Source organism: Empidonax traillii, unplaced genomic scaffold (genome assembly GCF_003031625.1).
Source record: "Empidonax traillii isolate 1590-97213 ecotype Southwest subspecies unplaced genomic scaffold, ASM303162v1 scaffold26:size2357266, whole genome shotgun sequence".
Classification (NCBI taxonomy): domain Eukaryota; kingdom Metazoa; phylum Chordata; class Aves; order Passeriformes; family Tyrannidae; genus Empidonax; species Empidonax traillii.
In genome coordinates this window covers 442,754-465,292 of record NW_020955219.1, presented here as the reverse complement: position 1 = coordinate 465,292, position 22,539 = coordinate 442,754, and the positions used below count along the sequence as shown (strand labels likewise).

At 47.9% G+C, this 22,539-nt stretch overlaps 1 protein-coding gene across 1 annotated transcript; it reads left to right on the top strand.

Annotated features, from left to right (window-relative positions):
• Positions 1-289: 289 nt before the first annotated feature.
• VCP (valosin containing protein) lies at positions 290-21,999 on the top strand. The gene is made up of 17 exons (XM_027906376.1): positions 290-396; positions 5,266-5,377; positions 5,750-5,922; positions 7,735-7,877; positions 11,034-11,164; positions 12,495-12,626; positions 13,035-13,137; positions 14,857-14,990; positions 15,172-15,307; positions 16,336-16,448; positions 17,081-17,245; positions 17,352-17,474; positions 18,493-18,705; positions 19,395-19,703; positions 20,565-20,720; positions 20,997-21,151; positions 21,540-21,999. The coding sequence occupies exons 1-17, from the start codon at positions 380-382 to the stop codon at positions 21,643-21,645; spliced, it is 2,421 nt and encodes an 806-aa protein (XP_027762177.1). The 5' UTR covers positions 290-379; the 3' UTR covers positions 21,646-21,999.
• The last annotated feature ends 540 nt before the right edge of the window (positions 22,000-22,539 follow it).

Genomic DNA, 22,539 nt, shown 5'->3' with positions numbered 1-22,539 from the left:
GGCCGCCCGGGCGCTGTCACTCAACTGAGCGCCGCACTCCGATTGGCTGCGGGGAGGGGAGCCTGGCTCGCGGCGATTGGCCAGAGAGCGAGAAGAGGGCGGGGAGGAGGCGGAGCCCTCGTCCTTTTTTCTTTCTCCGCCACCCATTGGCCGCGGTGGCGGCCGGGCGGAATTTCCGATTGGCTGGCGCAGACTGTTGCTAGGCAGGGCAGGCGGCGTGGGCGGGGCTCCCGCCACCGATGAGTCGGCGCTGAGGCTCAGCCAGCGCGGACGCCCCGGACCCTCCGCCCGCCGCCCGCGACCCCCGCGACCCTCCGGACCCCCTGCCCGCCCCGCGGACCCGCCGCCCGCCGCCCCTCGTCCCCTTCCCCGCAGCGCCATGGCCTCGGGATCCGAGTAAGTGCGGCCCCCACCGCCTCCCCGCGGGCTAGGCCCTGCCGCGGCCTGGGCCTGCTGCGGCCCGCCCGCCTCTCCCGGAGCGGCCCGCGGGCCCCGGGCGGACGGCAGCGGCGCCGGGACGGGGCTGGGCCGCCCCCGCCGCCCGCACCGCCAAGGCCGGGCCGCACCGGGAAGTGTCGAGTCATGGCGGGGGGGCGAGGCCGGGCCGGGCCTCCTGCAGGGCCGTGTCCGGGCCCGGGGCCGCAGGGCCCTGCACCGCCCAGGGCTTTGTTTCCCGGCCCCAGCCCGGGCTCCGCGGGCTCGCCGCGGCTCCCGGGTTGGGGCTGGCGAGGGACTTGGCGCTGGCCGAGGCCGACATGTTGTGCCGGGCACGGCTGAGGCGATTGGCGGTGTTTTCCTGTCGGGTGTCCGGCCTTACTCTTGAAGCCTCTGCTGTGTTCCAGGCTGAGAATCGTCTTACGCTCTCCTCAAAAATGAGTAACAGCCCCTGCTCGCAGCCCACGCGCCCCTCAAAAGAAGTGAAATAGAACCGAAAGACAAATTTTCGCCAAAGCAGGGATACTCGAAGTGACTTTTTTGCCTCGCCAGAGGCGCTTTTGGTCCCTCTCATGTCCTTTGCGTGCGTTTTCCTTTCCTTTCGCCACTCCTGGAATCCGGACCTGCTTGGTCCTGCCGGGCCAGTTTCAGCGAGGTGTGCCAGACCGGGCATTCTGTGGTGAAAGTGGCATTCCCACAGCCCTGCTGAGCAGCCGAGGGGGGTGAACAGTGTTTTTAAAAGGGGATTGCTACGTTAGCAAAGTCCTTCTCGCCCGTGCAGGAACCAGCAAAAGTTACTTTGCAGCTGGGACGGGGTTACTTTTTAGATGCCATTTTTTGTCCCTGTTGCTGGCAGCCATCTTGCTGAGCCGGGCCTTAGCACGGCAAGTAGGCATTCCAGAAGCTCAGGGAGTGTGGGTTCTCAAGGGATTCCTGTTTTCCTGTGCCAACCTGTCTGAAAGCAGTGTTGAAAACCTGGGGTCTCCAGCACGGGTCTGAGCTCGTCCCGTGGTTGTCTCGTTCTAGTAAGTGACTGCAGTCACCACATACCTCAGGCACCTCGCTCATGGACAAACTTTTTATGATTTTTTTTTTTGTTGTTGTTGTTCTTGAAAACTTGCCTGGGAAAAGCAGTTTAATCTGTAACTCAGATGTTCAGGGTGGTAAGAAATTGCTCATGGGTTTTATCTGGGAAGTGTTTTCATAAGGATGGTTATAAAAAGCCAGGCCAGCACATAGAGGGCATGGCAGTTTTCACTTTTGTTTCTGCAGCTGGAATCATTCTGAGACAGTGACTTTTTGCTTATTTTTAGAACAGACTTAGAGGAACAGCTTGTTTCCTTACTCTAAACAAGGCTTTGGAGGTTGGTTGTTCTTTTCAGGAGGATCACTAATTAGTTATTACTTTCTGCTCTGGCTCTTCATACCATCCCCTGTGATGCCTCTGGGCCTTTTTTGCTGAATGAGGGGAGCTCTGACACAGAGAGAAACCGTGGAGTGGTGTGAGTCCATGAAGTTGTGTCAGGGGAGGTTTAGGTTGGATATTAGGAAAAGATTCTTCACCCAAGGGGTGAGTGGGCACTGAACAGCCTCCCCAGGATAGTGATCACAGCACCAAGCCTGACAGAGTTCAAGAAGTGTTTGGACAACACTCTCAGGCACATGGTGTGATTCCTGGGGGAGTCCTGTGCTGGGCCAGGGGTTTTCCTTGATGATTCTTGTGGGTCCCTTCCAGCTCAGGATAGTCTGCGATTCTCTAAGTTGTAGAAAGTCCCTCTGCTCCTTCCTTGTGTCTAGTGGGGCTGCTGAACTGCTTTACTGAGGGAGAAAAGGGGGCTGAAGGTGTTTACAGGGAACCCACTGTGGTTGACCTTTAGTACTAACACATATTTGCTTCAGTTCTATAGATGTCTTGCACTTTGTGTGCAAGGTGGGCCATTCACTGTGCTGGGCGTTGATTCCTCTCTTCTGGCCTCTGTCTAGGGGCAGCTTGAATTTCCGTTCAATTCCAAAACAGCTCTAAAGCTGCAGTTTATGTTCAGTTTGTCTCTTTGTTGAGCCAGAGAAAGAAAGGAGCGAGAGGGAAGGTGTGTGAGTGAGCTGACAAAAGGGGTGGATCAGGGAGATGATTTGGAGGGTTTGCACTAGGCTCTTTCTGATGGAAAGCTTACTGAGGAACTGTAAAAATTGCCCAGGTTAGTTTTCTGTCTCTACCCTTTGCTGAAACTTGCCAGCAGGAGTAGGAAAATTGTCAGGAGCGAGCCCCAGCCCATGCCGTAGGGTTTCCTGCTTGGTATTTTCTGTTCATGCTATCCTTCCCACAGATGTCAGGGTTTGTCTGAGTGTGGTTGAGGTGCAGAGATCTGTTTTGCCCTGTCATTTCAGCTACAGCAGGAGGAACCCGCAGAGAGATGCAATGAGGGTAAATGATGATGATAACAACACTGTAAATTACTGCTGGAAGATGGGGAGTGATTGTGTATCCAAGTGTTTACCCTTATCTGCAGGAGAAATAACATCAGTGCCCTGCCTAGCTGACTTGTAATTTTGTAGAACCTTTGTTTTTGTCTCTGCAGAACTGTTGGTTCAGAGCACATTTAGAAACTGACCCCGCACATTTAGATCCCTCCATGCTGTTTCTTGGAGACTTTTATTCCATTTTTAATGCCTCTAAGCTTTTCGATCGCTCTTAAGTGCACCTGACATTGATCCAGCCCTCACTTCTTAGGGAACTGCAGGTCCGGTTCTTCTGTGCCAAAACTTTTCCCTCACATTCAGCAGAACCAAGTGGACTCTTGCTATGTTCTTCAGCACTGCTGCGTGTCGGGAGGTGTCAGAACTTCTTTTCCAGTTTCCTACAGCTTTTGGCTTGTGGACAGTTTTGGTTGAAGAGCTTCCACTTGCTGGCTGGTTGCTTTACCATTTATTTTTGATCCTGTGTCCCAGGCTGTTTTCCAGGCTGTGTGGCAGTCCCTGTGTCCCCAGGGACAGCCACTCGGTTCTGGTGACAGCTCACGTAGCCTAAGTCTGGCAGCAGGCTTCTTATCAAAAGGCCTTTGGATCCACATTTCGTGTTTAGGGGGGTTTGAGTTACATTCACACTTGGAACAAGCCAAATAGAGGCATTGTGTCTCCCTAGTCAGAGTTTTAAATCTTCCTGCTAAATTAGTTTGCAGTGGCCAGGAGCTAATGCTGAGCAAGGTCCTTACAAGTAGGTTGTTGGTTTTATGCACTGTTTAACCACAAGCTGGCCTGAAAGTGTATCCAGTTTCCTTATTACTCTTTCGGTTTTGCTGGAAATCCCAGACTTTTTAGGACTCTAGGAAGACCACATTTTAGATTGAAGGTGGAATTCATAAGCTCCTTCCAGGATGTATCGAGCACCCTTTCTTGTGTCCTTGTGTGTTCAGAGGCTAGATCTATAATATCTTCTCTCTTTCACTCTCTGATGAAGAGGGGGAAAAAGGTAACTTCCCTAGTGTTGGCAGTCCAGGAAAGATGTTTTGCAACTTCCCCTTTTGTTCACTTAAAATAATGTTGCCTATCATTTGTAACATGTTTCCTGTTCTGCGGGGATTTACGGGAAGCTTGAGAGCCTCTTGGAAACAAGCTGGCTGCCCCCGCAGGCTTGCTCAGTATTATTTCTCCTTTTACATGTTGGAGGAAAGACCCAAGACTGTGTAGCCTGACTTGGAAGGAGCCTCTGTTTTGAGGGGCGGGGTGACCTGGGTAACATCACACCGTAGATATGTCAGCCCTTGCTGATGGACTTTTAAAAATGCAGTGAACATGCCAAGTGATCCCCAGCTGCCATTTCCACTCAAAGTTTGTGGGTTTTTTTCTGGTCATTCTGTCCCTAAAAGAGCAAAAGGGAGCCGAAGTGTATGACTGTCACCATTGCTCACAAAGCTCCCTGCTTTTTGGGGCTTGCTGCCTGCTTAGGGCAAAGACTTTGTTTTCTTTGTTACAATCAAGTCAAACTGTGTGAAGTTTTCTGTTCTGGCTTTGGACACCGGCACATCTGGAATACTTGGAGAAAGTAGTCAGGTGCCCACCCAGGGAAGACAACAGTCCACCCCTGTTGTGTCTGGCTAATTTACAACTTCCAAGAGCTCCTCCGGAATCAGTTGGTTCAAATTCCTCTTCTTTCATAGAGTGATTTTTTGCTGTGTTAGATTTTGAAGGAAAACAGTTAATAATCGTTCTTCCCTTTCCTTGGTGTTCCGCTTGCCCTGTTTTATGAAGGTGAAGGAATTATCTCTTGCATTTCTTGTGGTGTCACAGGCTAGAGCTGCAGTGACTCCTGTGAAGGTGTTATGGAAAGGTGCTTATATCCTAAAAAAAGACCCAGAACAATTTTCTGTGAGCACTTGAATATTTATATTAGCTTGCTAGATTTAACTAATAAGCCTAGACAGGCTAACCTCTTACAACTCTTCCTGTCAGGGGAACTGCAGCATTGTCCTTTAATTCCCCTATTTATCTGGGATTTCACACCAGATAGACTTGAACTTTTGTTTTGTTGGCCGTGGTTACATGTGATTTCAGATGAGTCTGACTAATTCTTTGAGGCAGAACATCTTAGAGTCAGCAACATCTCACTGGCCACTTCTTTTCATAGATAGCTTCATAGCTATTTTCTTTTAAGGCTCATAGTTTTATTTACTGACAGAAAACGTTGTCCTTTAAACTCTTGCAACTAGTACCTGGTTTGTCCTACAAACAAGTGTAATTCCTAAAACACAAGACGACAAAGAAATTTGTAGAAAATGGGGGTGGCTGGACAGGGCCAGTGTCACTGAGTCTCATGAGTTGTGTTCTCTCTCCCAGCTCTAAAGCGGATGACTTATCAACTGCTATTCTGAAGCAGAAGAACAGGCCCAATCGGCTAATTGTTGATGAAGCCATCAATGAAGACAACAGTGTTGTGTCACTGTCCCAGGTGCGTCATCTGTAGAGGCAAAGCATTTAATCTGGTAATTTGCAAGCTGTTGCTGTCTATTGACTTGAAATGTAACTTTTGCAACATGAGTGCAAGTATTTGTGTCAGAAGCTACAGCTGTTATAAGGGAGAGAGGGTTGTCTTGTTTCTCTTCAGTGATAAAATGGTTTTTGAGCCTCAATTTGTAGGGTTGGGCTTGTGCCCTTACTTTGGTTTCAGGATTAGTTCTACAGCAGGATAGTGGGAGCCTCTGTCTTTGTGTATTTGGTGTGTCACTTCCAAGGTGCATTTTCCAAAGCTGAGTAACTCTCCTTAAAATGCTTGAATTCCTGTTTTGCCAAAAGCTTGTTCTAACACTCTCGCTGTTCACAGGCAAAAATGGATGAACTGCAGCTGTTCAGAGGAGACACTGTCCTGCTAAAAGGGAAGAAGAGGAGAGAAGCAGTCTGCATTGTTCTGTCAGATGATACCTGCTCAGATGAGAAGATTCGCATGAACAGGGTTGTTCGCAACAACCTGAGGGTGCGCCTGGGTGACGTGATCAGGTGAGGACGCAGTTTTACCCGTGGAAGGGATTAGCAACACCGTAGTGGATCTTGTAGTATCTGAGCTGCCCTATGGCAAAAAGAAGTTAAAGCATGCTAGAAATGAGTAGCAAAAAAAAAATTAAACAGTCAAATAGCAGGAGTAGAAATCTCCCAAGAGTGCTTATATTCCAGTTTCTGTTGTAAAAAGAATTTTAAAATTAGGAGCGCGCAAAAAACGTTGCAGGGATTTTGTTGTGCAACACTTGCAGAAAGCAGAATCACAGAATGGTTTGGGTTGGAAGGAACTTAAAAGTAGTAAGTAGTAAAGCTTAGCAGTTTGGATCTTGGCTTAAGGGAGACAGGCTCCATTCTGTGATGGGAGACGGGAGAAGGGGAGCATGTGAGTATTTCTTAAACATAAAAATGGTAGTTTGCAGTTTTAAATATGAGAGGGCTAACAGCTCCTCCTCCTGAGCATTGTCCTAGTATGGAATATTCTGCATTTTCTGGGCAAGTTGGAGCCTAGTTTCTGCCACTAGAATTTCTGAGGTGGTATCTGGAATAATTTTTAGATGCAAAATGCGTTTCATACAAACTTCATTGATAAGAGAAACGAGCCTGTTCCACCCATCTCTCTACCACTAAAAAATGTAATTTTTAAACACCGGTATAGTTTGGGACACAGTGGTGCTTTGTGCCTGTCTCTGGATTTAAAATAGAGGTGAATCCTTACTTTAAACTGATGTGAGGTTACTGTTCGCTTCTCTTCTAGTGTGACAGCCTGTGCTCTCCTCTGTTGGCACTGTGTCTGTAGTGGTTCTCAGCCTCCCAAATGTGTTAACAATTGTCTTGACTCGTTGTGAGGGGAGGGACTTTCACACCTCTTGCCCTCAAAGTTTTTTTTGCCAGTCTTTAACTGCTTACTATGCCCTCATATCTGCCAAGATCCAGATTCATGCTAATCGCTTCCTGATTGTAGTCTGTCATTCCTTCTGGGATAGTCTGTCTTTTCCTTCACCCCTTTGCTGTGTCCTCTCTGTAAAGCATGTAGTAAAAGAATCCTTTGGGAACCTCTAACAAAAGTCACATATGCAAAGCTGTGTGTTTAGCTACAGTTGCACACAGGCTTCTGTTAGCTGCCAAAGCCAGTTTGAGCTTTCTGCCACAGCTTGATACTCTGAGCTGTGGCTACAGTAGGCTGTTTGACCTCACAATAATAACAGCAGCATGGATTTAGGAAGGGGGAAGGGGCCTCCAACCTTTAACCTAATTGTCAGCTCCCACAAAGTGAGACTGACAAACACCTGGCTGCAAAGATGGTTACCCTTCACTGGTACTGTGAGAGCCTTTGCTCAGAAATCAGGTCTGTCAGCAACAGGAACCCTGGTGTCTGTAGTAAGTGAGAGAGAGAAGGAACAAAGAGTTTTTCCCCAGCTCACTTTCCCATGCAGCTGGTTCTGCAGTAGCTTGTTATTGAAATGAAAGTTATCTTGTGACTCTTGAAGGTCTTTAGGCTGCATTAGTAATGTGTGAATATGCCGTGGGGACAGTGAGTGGGAGAGCAGAAGGGTAGAAGGAAAATATGAAACTCCCCAGTGGTCTTGGACAGGGCTGAGAGGAGTGAAGGCAAGTGTGTGCTGTGAAGACCAGCCCTTGGTGGTATGATTTTTGCGTTTTCAGCACTGAAATGTTCTTATGCAGGTGGGAGGTTTCACCAGGACTTTGTATGGTCTTTGGATGTACTTTTCTGCGAAGGGGCATCGCTGCCTTTTCCAGACTCAGGTGTAGGTCCAGCATAATGTGGCTAACTGGCCTTTTCTTCCATTGCAGCATCCAGCCCTGCCCAGATGTGAAATATGGCAAACGTATCCACGTGCTGCCAATTGATGACACAGTAGAGGGGATCACAGGGAACCTATTTGAGGTCTATCTCAAACCCTACTTCCTGGAAGCCTACAGACCCATCAGGAAAGGTAATAATGCCTGTCATTGAAGTCCTCATGGCAGCAAGTGTGAGCTAGTCCCAAAACTGAATACAGAGAATTTCTAGAAGCTTGCACAGGTTAGATTAGACTGACATCTGCAGAGTGATGTTTGTTGGTGTTGATTCAAATTTGAATTTGAATCCCTAATCTTCAGAAGGAGTGATTGCTGCTGCTGGCTGACAGAGCAGATTGATCTGCTTTTTTTACCTATGTAAAATGAAAGATCATCAGAAAAGGCTCAGGTGGAACTTGTGAGAAAATGTCATGAAACTAAGTTGCTACTGTTTGATGGAATTGGGGAGTTGCCTGCATATTAGTCGGTTGGTTGGGTATGTGTTGTGCTTACCTGGTTTCATCAAAGTTCATCCTCAATTAATAGGGTAATCAGAGGGGAGTCAGGTTCAGATCCCCAGATGTGGAGTGGTGGAGATGGCTGCTGCAAGGTGCTCATCGTGGTGATGTGCATATAGCTGCTATAGGAGTTATAATATGCAGTATTATATAGGAATTAACATAATACAATTTAGTTAATTTCCTACTCTCACCCAAAATCAAATCACCTTGAGCCATACATTGTGCTTCTCCATCCTCCCACATCACCCACCAAGTGCACCCAGGTCCTTGAGGAAAAGCAGAACCGTGGATGGGCTTGTCTTTGCCTGAGGCAGGAGTAACCAAGACTATTTTCCTCAGCCTAATTTTTATGTGAATTACATGAACTTTATCCCCTTCTCCAGTACACAGAAATGTTGGTTGGGCCGTGCCAGTCACCAGGTGGCTTTTGCTAAATGTGTATCCATGTTTTCTGGTCCTGCCACCCTTTGTGCTTGGTGTAGTCTTGAACAATCCACTAAATCATTTGATTTTCCAGAGGCTAGTGCACGATAAGGAATGCAAGGCACTCTCTCAGTGCCATGCTCTGCCTGTCCCTGGGATTGGAGTAGCCTCAGTGTCAGATCCAAAGACTTTCTTTCTTTTCCCCTGAGGGTATGGAATAGTGTTGAACAAGGTTCCGTGGGCCTGGGCCAGGTCCCAGTGCGTTGCAGTGATTTGAGTCTCCTTCAAACTGCCAGTGTGGCAGCACACCTTTTTCCAGATATTTTACTAGTTTTTCAGGACTGTACACTTGTTCAGGGTTGAAATACCAAAATGTTGGAGGTAACCACTGTCCTAAGTGCTTTCCTATACTGTTCCACACACCCTGCCACTCATAGATGTCCATGCTCTAAACACACCTCTGGATGGTGTTTTTATATACTGTTAACCCTAAACAAGACTTGAAAACACATTCAGCAACATGCTGGTTCACAGCACCAGCCGTGACAGAATTCCAGAAGTGTTTGGACAATTCTCAGGCACATGGTGTGACTCTTGGGGCTGTCCTGTGCAGGGCCAGAGGTTGGACGTGATGATCCCTGTGGGTCCCTTCCAACTTGGGATATTCCATGATTCAGTGATAAGGACCAGCTTGGTTTCAGGTGTTTTGAAAGGATATTAAAAATCTTTCAAATTCTCAAACGCTACTTTAGTCAGCCTGGAGGTGAAGGGAGACATGGGAGGGAGGGAGGGAGGGAGGGAGGAGGTATAGCCAAGGTGCAGTTACCAGTAGTTCCCAGTGGATGGCTCCCGAAGAACTCAGGGAGCAGCAGTGCTCAGTGCAGGTACCAGATTTGCTTCCCGACCAGCGATTCCATTGTATCATATGCCACTACTGCAAAGAGCAAGCCAATGATAACCTTTGCCCAGGCCCCAAGGACTATAATTATCACCCCAGGAAACAGGTACAGTAAGGTGTTAAGAATACATCCAGAGAACAAGTGCAAAATCTACCCTGTCACCAGCTACTATTGCACTGATACAAAGAGTGCTTGTAACAAATTTAGTTTTAAGGTGCCCTGCTCAGATCTGTCCTTGTCTCAACCCTTTGTGCTCTTGTTGGGTGCCCAAAAGGACTGTTGTCCTTTGACCCCAGCAGGTAACTAAGTATCACACAGACACTCATTCCCCACCCAGCCATGGGATGGGGAGGGGATCAGGGAAAAAAGTAAAAATTCGTGGGATAAGAACAGTTTAATAATTAAAACAAAGTAAAATGGAACAATAATGAAGATTATAATGGTAACTGTAATGGAAAAGGGTAGAGATGAAACCCAAGAAAGCCAAATGTTGCACAACACAATTGCTGACCGCCTGCTGACTGATACCCATCCTATGCCCCAGCAGTGCTTGGTGTTCCCCAGTGAAATCCCCCCAGTTTATATACTGGGCGTGGAATTCTATGGTGTGGAATATCCCTTTGGCCAGTTCGGTTCAGCTCTCCTGACCATGCTCCCTCCCAGTTTTTTGTGCACTTTGTCATTGCCAGAACATGGGACACTGATAAGTTCTTGATTCAGGGTAAGTGCTGCTGAGCAACAACTGAAATATCAGTTTGTTATCAATGTTATTCTCATAGAAAATCCAAAACACAGCACTGTATTTACCAGTTACTAAGAAGAAAATTACTTCTATTCCAGCTGAAACCAAAACAAGTATACCAGTTTGTACCCTGACTAAATCCACTTCTGCAAAGTAATTAGTAACTGGGTGGGTGTGTAGAAAACCAAATCCATTTTTGGAGTTGTGCTTGTGGCACTTCTGCTGTAACAAATAGGTCCGAATACACTATAGACACAAGCTGAGGTTATCCAGGGTCTGTAGCCCAGTTTAGCCAGGAGTCATAGGGCAGTGTTATTTGTTATTCTGTTTCTGGATACGAACAATTATAACTAGTAGCAACTAGCTGTAATAAATTCAGAACAAATTTTTATTAAGTTAGGGCTTTCTGCCTGTTCTGGAAATTTTAAATTGAAACTGAATGGAAAAGAAATGTGATTCCTTGCCTTTGTGTCTTGTATTTTTAGGCTGGGTACTCTCTTCTATTGTTTGCTGGTTTGTACTGGATGAAATTCGAGAACTTAAGCAGTGTTTGGGTGGTAACAGTAGATGCAGATCTGCAGTTTAACACGCAGAGCAGTGTTACAAATGCCAGCAGTGTCTGCTTGTGTGACCCATTTCCTTGAACTTTGGAGCTGCTGGCAGTACAGGGGTTGACCTTTTGGAAATGTGGGTTGCAGGAGGCCACTGATGTGTGGGATTTTACAGGTGACATCTTCTTGGTGCGTGGAGGGATGCGTGCAGTGGAGTTCAAAGTGGTGGAGACAGATCCAAGCCCTTACTGCATAGTGGCTCCAGACACAGTGATCCATTGTGAAGGAGAGCCCATCAAACGAGAGGTGAGCAGAACCCTGCCACGTCGTTCTCCTGCTGAATCTCCTCTGTCCAAAGTCTGTTTCCGTGGCAGTGCTTGAGAACAGCAGTGTTTGGAGTCCCTGTTTTGCCATTTTTTGTATTGAACTTAATGATTAGAAACTGCATTTTCAGGAGATGAGCTTTTGTAGTCAGAGAAGTGTACTTCCAGTGTCCTTCCTCACATGCTGAAGGCATCAGGGTGCAGGGTTGCTGATGAGAAGCCATTCTTTGGCAGCAGCTCTTTTGCATCTGCTTCCAGATACTTCATGCTGGACTTAGATGCTTCTTTTAATTCCGGTGTTCCCTTGATCCATAGCAGGGAGAGCTTAAAATGTTGCAGTGACAGATAGGAGAAAGTTCAGCCAAGGCAACCAAAATGATGAGCTGGAGGTTGGAATGAATGAGGAGGGAGTGTGGTAGTGGAATGATGCAGCCTGGATAGGGCAGGCTTACTGACAGCTACCTGGTGAGAAGAGACAGATGACGAGGTTCTTCTGAGTGCTGTACCCAGGGACAGGACCAGAGGCACTGACACAAGCTAGACCAAGGGAAATTCCCAGTAGATACTAGGAAAAATGTTTTCCCCAGCCCTGGAGCAGGGGGAAGGACTGCTTCAGAGAGGGCAGGACTCTCCAAACCTGGAGATCTTCAGTGCTAGATAGGTCCGTCCCTGCTTAAGGTAAGTGGGGCTTGGACTGAGCCCCTCTGAGATTCCAGACTATTATTTTATTATTTTGGTGTGGCCTAATGTTACAGATAACTGAGGCCAGTGTAGGATTGGACAGCTGAATGAATGGATGCTGTGAAGAAAGGGTTGGTTTGCAGTTGATCTTATCCGTATGTCTGGATCTTAACATTCTGTGCTAATTGGAGTCAGTCCCAAAAGACAATGGTGCGTCTGTGAACTGTGTGTCAGACAGACCATGTCAAGTAGTTAGACATAGCACTTACTGTTTAAGGAGAAAGTATATTTTATACTGATACTGTCTCTTGTTACTTCTGTTAGCCCCATCAAAGGGTCACAGAGCTTGTTTTGTGCTAGAGTCTGTAGGGAACCTGGCAGCAGAGGCTGTCATTCCAGAAGGTGGGCTTCAGTGAAGTCTTGAGTACGTGCAGGCAATTCCCTTTGTGTATCTGGGAAGACAGAGCTAAGAAACAATGGTAGAAGACACCAGGAAGACTTTAAAGTGACAATCTCAAGACAGGCAAGAAATGCCTACGAGCAAAAATCCATATTCTTGGCTTCTGTAGACTGGGAGGGGTTGTTGAACTATTGTTTTCACTGAAATGTTTAATATGTTTCCTTCTGGGTAGGATGAAGAGGAGTCACTGAATGAAGTGGGCTACGATGACATCGGTGGCTGCCGGAAGCAGCTGGCTCAGATCAAAGAGATGGTGGAGCTGCCCCTCAGACACCCTGCTCTCTTCAAGGCCATAGGAGTGAAGGTGTGTCCCTGTGTTCACCAGGTGGATGAGTGGATCTCCCTGTGATGGGGGTTTAGGAGGCACTGGAGAGGGGAATAAGTAATTTGTGTTGGTTTTTTTTTTTTTTTTTTCCCCTATTTTAATGCTGGTGTTAGGAGAGTATTTGCTTATATGTTCTGGACACAGACTGAAGCGCTGGCAGCTTGTAAAGGGAGTGATGCTTTGAGTCAGCGCTGCCAGTTACTGGCAAGGTTTTTGTTGTGTGTCATGCAAAGTAGTAAGGGTGTTGATAGCAATACTGGGATGGCAGCTGTTGCATGAGTTTGCATCACAATTTCAGACTGCCTTTGTCAAATGCTTACAGTTTCACTGTGAAGCTACTTAAGCATTCAGATACTCACCACCTACGCTACTGGCCTTTGTCCTCAGCCTCCACGTGGGATCCTGCTGTATGGTCCTCCTGGCACTGGTAAAACACTGATTGCCCGAGCGGTGGCCAACGAAACGGGGGCCTTCTTCTTCCTGATCAACGGTAAGTTTTTAGGCTGCTCTGGCCCCAGATCTGTGTGCTCATTCATCCATCTTATGGTACAGAATGATGTTAATAGGGCATGCTCAGAGCCACGTTGTCTTCCTGACATCCTTCCTTACCTCTTTGAAGTGGGCCTCTGGGGACACTTGAAGGCCTTTTGTGCGGAAGCATCTGTAGTGGCACTTCCCTGAAGCCTGATTAGCTGTAGCAGGATGCTTGGAAGATGGCACTGTGACACAAGGATTTGGAGTCTCTCAGTCTGTCCATTTATGTTGGTGAGGGCAGAGCTGGGAAGGTTTCTGTTGCTCCCATCATGTTCCATTCAGAAAAGAAGCTGTTGTGGCTGTGGATTTCTTTCCCCTAAAGTTTAAGACCTGTTTTGTTTCATGTAACATTAGTTGGAAGGAACTTCCCTGAAAGCTATAATGAGTTCCTTGGGATGTTGCTACAAATGACGGAACTCCTATTGATAACTCCCCTGTAGCAGCTGAGGTGGCTACTGGTTGATATCTAGTAAGGACCAAATTCTGAATTTTCTGCACTGCTTTTCTGTCCTATTTTAATCAGTGCTGGAATAACTGAATGTTTTTACTGAAGGAGTGCAGCTTTTCTTCTCTGATTTCAGACATGTAGACCCGTGGCAACAGTAGCAAAGGAGAATATAACACAGCACAGCGCTGATCAGCAGTAGGGAAGTGACTTGCTTTGTATCTCAAGATAGTGGATGTAGATGGGCCTGTTTTAGCCATATGTCACCCTTGTCATACACTTCCTCAAGTGTGTGCAAGCTGTCACTGAATGCTAACGCACCACCCGTTTCTTCAGACGCTGGTACATCAATCGCATAATAAAAATAACATTGTCAGAGTTAGCGATGCGTTCTCTGTCTGCTGGTCCCAACTCTGAGCTGCAGGCAGTGTTGTAGACAGAGCTGGTGTGAACTGGTGAGTTACTTGTAATGAAACACTCAGAGTACCTGCCTGCACCTGTGGTGCTGCGGCTTGGAACCTTAGTGCTCCTGAGGATCAGGTTTCTTTCTCTTGGGTCCTTTAGGAGCATACTTTCTGTTCGTTACCACTCCCGTCAGCATGATGCAAAAATCTGCAAACCTTCATTAGTCTTCAGCAGTTGTAGATGTCAGGGGAATGCTGCCCTTGCTTTTGGGGTCAGTGTGCTTACACATTTTTATTTTTTATTTAACCTTCGAGAGGCGATGGGGATTGTGTTTTTTGTTTGTTTGTGTCTGTTTAATTTTTTGAACTCATTTATAGGATCATACAAAGGTAAATATGTATCTGTGTAGTATAAGCTAAAGGTGGCTTCACAGAGCTTTTACCCTCCCTACCCTGATAATTCATCACCATATAATTTGATTGCTTCTCTTGCAAGCTAGGACTGGCATTAACTGTGTGTGGTGGCACATTACAGAGAAGCTCACCAAGTGTGACATAGGGTAAGGAAAGAGGCAGCTAAAGGTAGCTCATTGACTAGTGCTGCATTCTCTTAGATTAAACTGAAAACACCAAAATAATGATAGAAAGTAACTCTGCATGCTGGTCTTGCCTTTCAGCTGCAGATTTAGTGAATTTGATTGATAGTATTTGCTTTGGCTTGAAATATAGATTGTCCCATGTGGTTGTTGTACTAAAAAAATTCAGCTGCATGTTTTTGGGGCTAGCTGCCTCTCTTCTCGTTGCCACAGTGTTGCTATTTTTTTAGGTCCTGAGATCATGAGCAAGCTGGCTGGTGAGTCTGAGAGCAACTTGAGGAAAGCCTTTGAGGAAGCAGAGAAGAACGCTCCTGCCATCATCTTCATTGATGAGCTGGATGCCATTGCTCCTAAAAGAGAGAAGGTAAAGAGAGCCTGTAGGAGGTAAAGCAGCATGTCCTTTTTGGTAGCAGCTGGTCAGCTGTTGGGCTGGGGGTGAGAAGGATCGGATACAGTTCATGTTGTATCTGCCTGCCCTGGTGCAGTGCTGGCTCCCTTGCTCCTCGTAGAGCTGTCGGTGTAACCACTGCTTTCTCTCTGGGCAGACACATGGAGAGGTGGAACGTCGCATCGTGTCTCAGCTGCTGACCCTCATGGACGGGCTGAAGCAGAGAGCGCACGTGATCGTGATGGCAGCCACCAACAGACCCAACAGCATCGACCCAGCGCTCAGGCGATTTGGTAACATGCCCCTTCTCCTGTGCCACGTACTTTCTTACAGGCCGTGCCTCAGGGGCCCTGGGAGGATTGAGCAGAAATTAATGCTAAACACTTTCTGTGTGTTACATAAACTACTGCCCTGTCTCCGGCTGCTTGCTAGGAATTAATTTCTAGGCTTCCGGCCTTTGGCGCCGTTTTCTGTGCCACGTTAGGTGAGAGCTTGTAGAAATAATACTTTGAAGTGGAAAAGTGTGCTAGCCTCTGTTAGGTGAAGCTATTTCAGGACACACTTAAGGAGTAAATGCCTGTGGGGACGTTCATGGCTTAGACTGCAGAAAGCTCTGAATGATCTATTTCTCTGTCTTTCATTAATGAGAAATACAGTAGATTCTGAGATTCAGGTGTTCAAGACATTGCATTGGGAATGAATGTCTGGGGTGTGACCAGTTGATAGAGTCTGTAATAAAAAGTCTGTCAAGTGTGCAGGGGCAAATGGCCTCTTAAATACGTAGTGAGCCATTTGGAAGCACAGCCATGGCCAGAGGAAAAATACAGGTGTACATACCTAGCTAAGTTAATATTGGAGTGATACCCTGGTTTCCTGCCTTTCTGGGTTCATGTGTTTGGCTGCTTGGGTACTGCTGTGAAAGTTCTGAAAAATTAAATCTCTCAGTAATCGTGAACTCTTGTGATAAAGGCACAAAGGTAGAAATAAACAAAAATTTGTCATGGTATCTTGGTTTGGGGAAGCATAATTTCCTAAAAGTGAGGCTTAGAAAAAGTTTCTAAATGAGCAGTGCTGTGTGTCATAGAATCCTGAACACTAGCTAATACAGTAGTCTCACTCTCCCTAAATGGCTAAAGCTTTTCCTTCTCCTCTGACCTGTCTCTTCTTCTGTACTGAGAGATGCTGCAGAGAAGCCCAAAGCTCTGGTATTCTCTCAGGTTGTTTGTGGCATGTCATCACATTGTTCAGTCAGAGGAAGGCAGCAACTGCATCTCCTCTACTGTGCAGAATCAGAAGCTCAACAAGTGTTTGTACTCCCCAGGTCGCTTTGACAGAGAGGTGGATATTGGTATCCCAGATGCCACCGGGCGCCTGGAGATCCTGCAGATCCACACAAAAAATATGAAACTGGCTGAGGATGTGGATCTGGAACAGGTGAGTAGTGTGCTATTAGGAAGGCTTATCTTGTTCCTGGTGCTCTTGTTTCGTAGTGGCAGAGTTGTTAGGGCTTGACCATGTATATGTATATGTATATGTAGTTCTTCGATTAGGGCAGCCTGAAACTGCATAAATGTGTGATCTCAGGGGTTCCCTCTGGCTCGTTTACCAGTGACCAAAAGTCCTCACTCACTAGTAAAGAATGGTGTGGCTATGTGAAACAAATGTGTGCCATTCCAATCTGGAAGTGCCTTGCCACTGTCCTCCTGGGTTTGTTTGCTGTGGTGTTCTGTTTAAAAGGACAGCAGGCTTGAAACAGCTCTCACACAGTTGGGTGAGCGTTGTGGTGTCAACTGGACACCATCTGTAAGCCAGATGGTGCCTGTTGTCTCTGTCCTGAATGAAGAACTGCAGTCCTCAGGGTTATCTTTCTGCACACCATGTGAATTCCAGATGCAGTTTCAGTCTCTGGTAGGCAGTGGAACAGCAGTGTCTTTGCCTGTTAAACGTGGTAGCAGTTGGATCCTCAGGAAAGCCCTGGTACTGCTGTCCTCCATCCAGAGCTTTGCACCTCCCAGCGTTGACCTTGCTTGTATCCCTGTGAGTCATAGTCAGTGCTCTGCTTTCAGGTGGCAAACGAGACCCATGGCCATGTTGGTGCTGACTTGGCTGCTCTTTGCTCAGAAGCTGCTCTTCAGGCTATCAGAAAGAAGATGGATCTCATAGACTTGGAAGATGAAACCATCGATGCTGAAGTGATGAACTCGCTGGCTGTGACCATGGATGACTTCAGGGTAATGCAGGAGTGCCCCTCTTTTTCTTCTGGGTGCAATTGCTTCTCTGAAGCAAGTAAAACATAACATGCTAGAATTTATATGATGCTGTTTCGTCTATTGACAGTGGGCTCTGAGCCAGAGCAACCCTTCTGCCCTTCGGGAGACTGTGGTGGAGGTGCCACAAGTTACCTGGGAAGATATTGGTGGTCTAGAAGATGTAAAGAGAGAACTCCAGGAACTCGTACAGGTAAGGCTTTATGAAAGATTTTTTGCTTAGCCAGCTTGAAAAATAAATGCAGGGGCTCTATGGTATCTGCTTGTAATGGACTATAAATACCATGCTGTTCCATCTTAGTGAACTTGGAGAGGAAGGTGCTGGGAAGCAGCATCAGGCATCCCTGAGCTGAGCCTACGGTGTCATTTTGGGTGGGAGTTGTGCAACGTGCAGAAAGCCACAGTTCTGCTTCTTTTAACTGGAGACCACTGTTGAGAATCATCTCACGTGGTGGCTTTATCTGCCAGGCAGTGGATGAAAGTGTTCCTACAGAGAGCCTTTGAAGAGCTCCCCATCAGCCTTAGCACAGGGACAGGTGAGAAGTAATTGTGCAGCCCTCTACAAAGGGAAAGACTGGGATAAAAAGTCATGAGTGGTCTGTGGAATCAGGCATGGGCATGATTTGGTTTGATACATTCTTGCTTTCAGTTGGCACTGCAGAAACATCCTGTCTGTGGATAAAAGAACCCAATTTTCAGTCTAATTTTCTGATGTTAAAATCACCCATCTGTGTCTGACCTCATTGCTGAGGATAAAGGCTCACATCAGACACCTTGCCTGTCTCTTGAGAGGAGAACAAATAGGTTAGGTAATGAGCTGTTCCCTTTTGCTTCTGCAGGGCAGAGTAAAACTGAGGTTAAGTGTGCTGGAAAACTACCTGAACAGGTACTTAGTTCCTAGAGGTAAATAGATTATTTAGGGCAGCTTTCTAACTTAGCCATGGTGCATTTGAAAAAGTAGATCAGTGTCTGCTTAAGAACTGCAGTGGCACCAGGCAGTTTCTTGTGTTTAACCCACCAGACATCTCAGGTAGTATTTCTGGTGGACAGAGAACCCAAACTGAATCAGGGAGAGGTGTCCTTGCTCATGGCAGTGGATTCGGACTGGATGATCTTCTGAAGGTCCTTTCCCACCCAAAGCCTTCTGTGCTTACAAGTTTCAGGCCTGTTCTGGCTCATCACAAGAGGTTTTTTGTTTTGTTTTCCTTCAGTATCCTGTGGAGCACCCAGACAAGTTCCTCAAATTTGGCATGACCCCATCAAAAGGGGTTCTCTTCTATGGGCCACCTGGTTGTGGTAAGACGCTGCTGGCCAAAGCCATTGCCAACGAATGCCAGGCAAACTTCATTTCCATCAAGGGGCCGGAGTTGCTCACCATGTGGTTTGGCGAGTCTGAAGCCAACGTGCGCGAGATCTTTGACAAGGTAAGGGTTTCTTCTACTGCTTGTGCTGAGTTTCCCCCAGAACTTTGTCTCCACTGCATCTGTCTTACTGGCCTGGTTCTTGTTTGTGTCTGTAGTGTTTTTCCCACTTGCCCTGAGAGCAGGTTGGAGAATCCCTGACCTCCCTGGGCCTGTGTGCTGGTGTTAAAGGGCTCTCATTGTGAACAGTTTTTTTCATATTTCTCACTGGGATTTTCTTTGTGCCTGTGGTCTCTCCTCCTCTCACTGCATACTGTGAAGAAAGATCCAGCTCCCTTTCCCAATGGCTACGCATTAGGTAGCTGAAGACAATGATTGGACTTCCCCCTTCCATTGGATATATCTCACCTGCTTGTGTGCCTGAATAACCAGTTGACATCCTCAGGTCTTTCAGGAAGAGTTCCACTTCAGCAAAATGGCTCCAGTTTTCCCTCTTGGCGTTGGAGTTTGTACTCTTCTGCCTGGTTCACAGTCCTCCCACTTTGGCAAAGTGCATCTTGTTCAGGAGAATTTAATGGAGGGTTTGTGTGGCCAGGAACTGAGCTGAAGCAGCTCTTCCAAGCTCTCCTTGTGGCAGCAGTGCTCTGGTACTCCTGAGCTGTGTTAATGGTAGAGAAAGCTTGGTGTGGAGTCGGTGTGCTCCTTTCTGGGCGACATTAGCATGGAATAATGGCTCCCATTGCTTTCTGCAGGCTCGCCAAGCAGCCCCCTGTGTGCTGTTCTTTGATGAGCTGGACTCCATCGCCAAGGCCCGAGGTGGGAACATTGGCGACGGCGGCGGCGCCGCAGACCGTGTCATCAACCAGATCCTGACGGAGATGGACGGCATGTCCACCAAGAAAAACGTCTTCATCATCGGTGCCACCAACAGGCCAGACATCATCGACCCAGCCATCCTGCGCCCTGGCCGTCTGGATCAGCTCATCTACATCCCCCTGCCTGACGAGAAGTCCCGGGTTGCAATTCTTAAGGCCAACCTGAGAAAATCACCAGTTGCCAAGGTAGGATTTGTGCCCTGAGTGCGTCTGGCTTGGGTTTGCTGTGTGGTGCTCATGTTCCTCACAGGCTGGGGACAGCTCAGGGGCCTGGAGGCTGATCCATGTGGTAGGGTGAAAGAAGAAGCTTGAGCTTGGAGCCTAGGTATCAGCAAAGCTAGGCACTGGTGTACAGCCACAGCAGGTCTCCACACATAGTGGAATTTTGCTCATGGTGCAAGGTCAGAAAAGCCTGTTATGGTGAGATGGAAAAGATTCTGGTACTCTGAAAAAAAAATTCATGTAGAACACATGGCTGGGAAATTGAAATTGAAGAGGAACCATTGCAGGAAGCTCTTACTGAACCCTACCATAGGCAGTGTCCCTTGCCTGGGGAGAAGGAATAATGCACCTGAGAATTATTCAGAGAAAAACAGGCATGAAATGAGAGCCCAAGCCTGTTTATGCCCAGCGTACCTTTTTAGGTGGTGTTGAGAAGGAGAGGTGCAAAGGAGGTTGTTGTACTACCCTCTCAGCTGAGGGGGAGGAGGAGAGCTCAGTTATCTTGATCTGCCTGAGCCCCATCTCTATTTCCAGTCTGATGGTGTTTTGTTTGACTCCTCATGCTGAGACCTGAGCAAATCATATCCTAAATCTGCAAGTGCAGAGGCATTTACAGCCACTCTGTGGATTCTTGGTGGGTGTGAGGAGCATAGTCTGCTTTTCATGTGTGATTAAGTTTTCCCAAAACCAAGAATCTTACCAGCTGATCTTTCCAAAATCGTCCATAATTAAGGCAGCACCTTGGGATCTGAAGACACCTCTCTGTCACCTGAGGATGTGAGGTGTTAAGGAAAGGCCTCTCTTGCTTTTGTGTTTTTTCACTAGGATGTCGACCTGGATTTCCTGGCTAAGATGACCAATGGCTTTTCGGGGGCTGACCTGACAGAGATTTGCCAGCGTGCCTGCAAACTGGCCATCCGTGAATCCATCGAGAGTGAGATCCGGCGAGAGCGTGAGCGGCAGACCAACCCCTCTGCCATGGTGAGTGGGGCTCACTCACTCCTCTGCCGTCCTCGGAGATGAGTGGGCAGAGCACAGAGCTGGAGCTCTTCGTTCTCATCCTGTGGGAAGTTGAGGACCCTCCTCGGGTGCCTCGTGGTCAGCACTTGCTCACGGGAGGCACCTGCTGCAGCCCTGACTCATGCCTGCCTCCCCAGCCCCTGCCACGGTGGGCGGTGTTGGAGCATCCTGGCCTGTAGGGGGGCTGTGGGTGTCCCTCGGGCACGCGACTCACCTGGTCCCTCTGTCCTGCTGCAGGAGGTGGAGGAGGATGACCCAGTGCCCGAGATCCGCAGGGATCACTTTGAGGAGGCCATGCGCTTTGCTCGCCGCTCTGTCAGTGACAACGACATCAGGAAATATGAGATGTTTGCACAGACCCTACAGCAGAGCCGTGGTTTCGGCAGCTTCAGGTACGCCTGGGGTGTGAGGAGTGGGTGGCACCCAGGCAGCTTTCTGGTGGGTTCGGGGCAACAATCTCCTTTTCCACTGCGAGGTCCTGTTCTCCCCAGTGTGTACGGCACACATTCCTGTTCCCCACAGTGTGGCAAGTGTAGCTGTGCTGCAGGTTGGTTGTAGCTGTCCCGTTGGTGCTCTTCAAGTCCAACAACCCTTTTTCCTCTTAACACAAGCAACAGCCAGCAGCTGTGAGCCCTTTGACTTGCCCTAAGACTTCATGCCATTCCTCCTGCCTGTCCTACTCATCAGCAGGGGTTGGTGTGGAGGAAGGGGATGGTGCTGAGCTGCGAGGAAGCTTCTGAACAGCATCTCTTCTCTCCCCTCCTGCTGTGCTGCACACAGGTTCCCCTCAGGCAACCAGGGCGGCGCCGGTCCGAGCCAAGGCACGGGAGGTGGCAGCGGGGGCAACGTGTACAGCGAAGACAATGACGACGATCTCTACGGTTAACTCGCTGTCCTCGGTGGACCAAACTCCACACCAGGCCACGTTGTACAGGGAAAAATCCAATGTTCAGTGGACTCTTGGCTTCTTCATTCCTCAGTCAGAACAGTGTAGCTGCACGTCAGACTTTGTACAGGGGATGTTTTCTGCAAACACAAATCCAGAGTGGTGTTCAGTTGGGAGGCAGACAGTGAATTAACAAGAAAGGGGAACTGACTTAATTTCTGAGAAATTTCTGTTCTAGTTTATGTGGCAGAATCAGCAGCTTTAGCAAAAGGGTACAACGCTAGCCTGTATTAAAAAAATAAAACCCCACGAAAAATAATAAAAAAAAATTAATAAAAATCCCACAAAACTCTAGCCAGGCCCCAGCAGTTCCTTTGTGTGGTGCTGGCACCGTCTAAACCTGTGCCTCTGGTGCTGTCCAAGCACTCCTTTCTCCAGTGAAGTCCATCTGTACATGTGCTTTCCTGCTGTGCTCAGGGCTGCTCTGCAATGTTTAAGTTCTAGCTCTGCTACTGGGAGAAATGGCTTTGGCAGGGTCTGTTCCTTGCACTGGCCCTTCTCTGATGGGAAGCACCAGGTAAGCGCCTGGCAGCAGGTGCCTGGTGCTGCTTCTCCGAGGCTGTCCCTGAGCTGTCCGATCTCCTGCTGCTTTGGCTCTGCAGTGATCCCTGTCTCTTCCAGGCACAAGGGGCACTTGGGGTCCCTCTGGGCTGTGCAGTGCAGTGTGACACCACTGTGGTTAGGGGAGAGGGAAGCTACAGCACGTTCCATGTTTCACACTGCTCTAGGAAGGTCAGCTGGCCTTATGTGGTGTCCCAGACCCCATAGTTGGGTTCTGATCAGGGTTTTTGTTCTTCTCCCACTCTGCAGCCTTGCTACTTGGTTTATTTTCCC

Bases quoted from the DNA above. Each gene is read 5' to 3' on its own strand.
- VCP (XM_027906376.1), top strand. The intron at 13,138-14,856 runs GTAAGTTTTTAG...CTATTTTTTTAG, and splicing joins CTTCTTCTTCCTGATCAACG to GTCCTGAGATCATGAGCAAG. The intron at 16,449-17,080 runs GTGAGTAGTGTG...CTCTGCTTTCAG, and splicing joins AGGATGTGGATCTGGAACAG to GTGGCAAACGAGACCCATGG.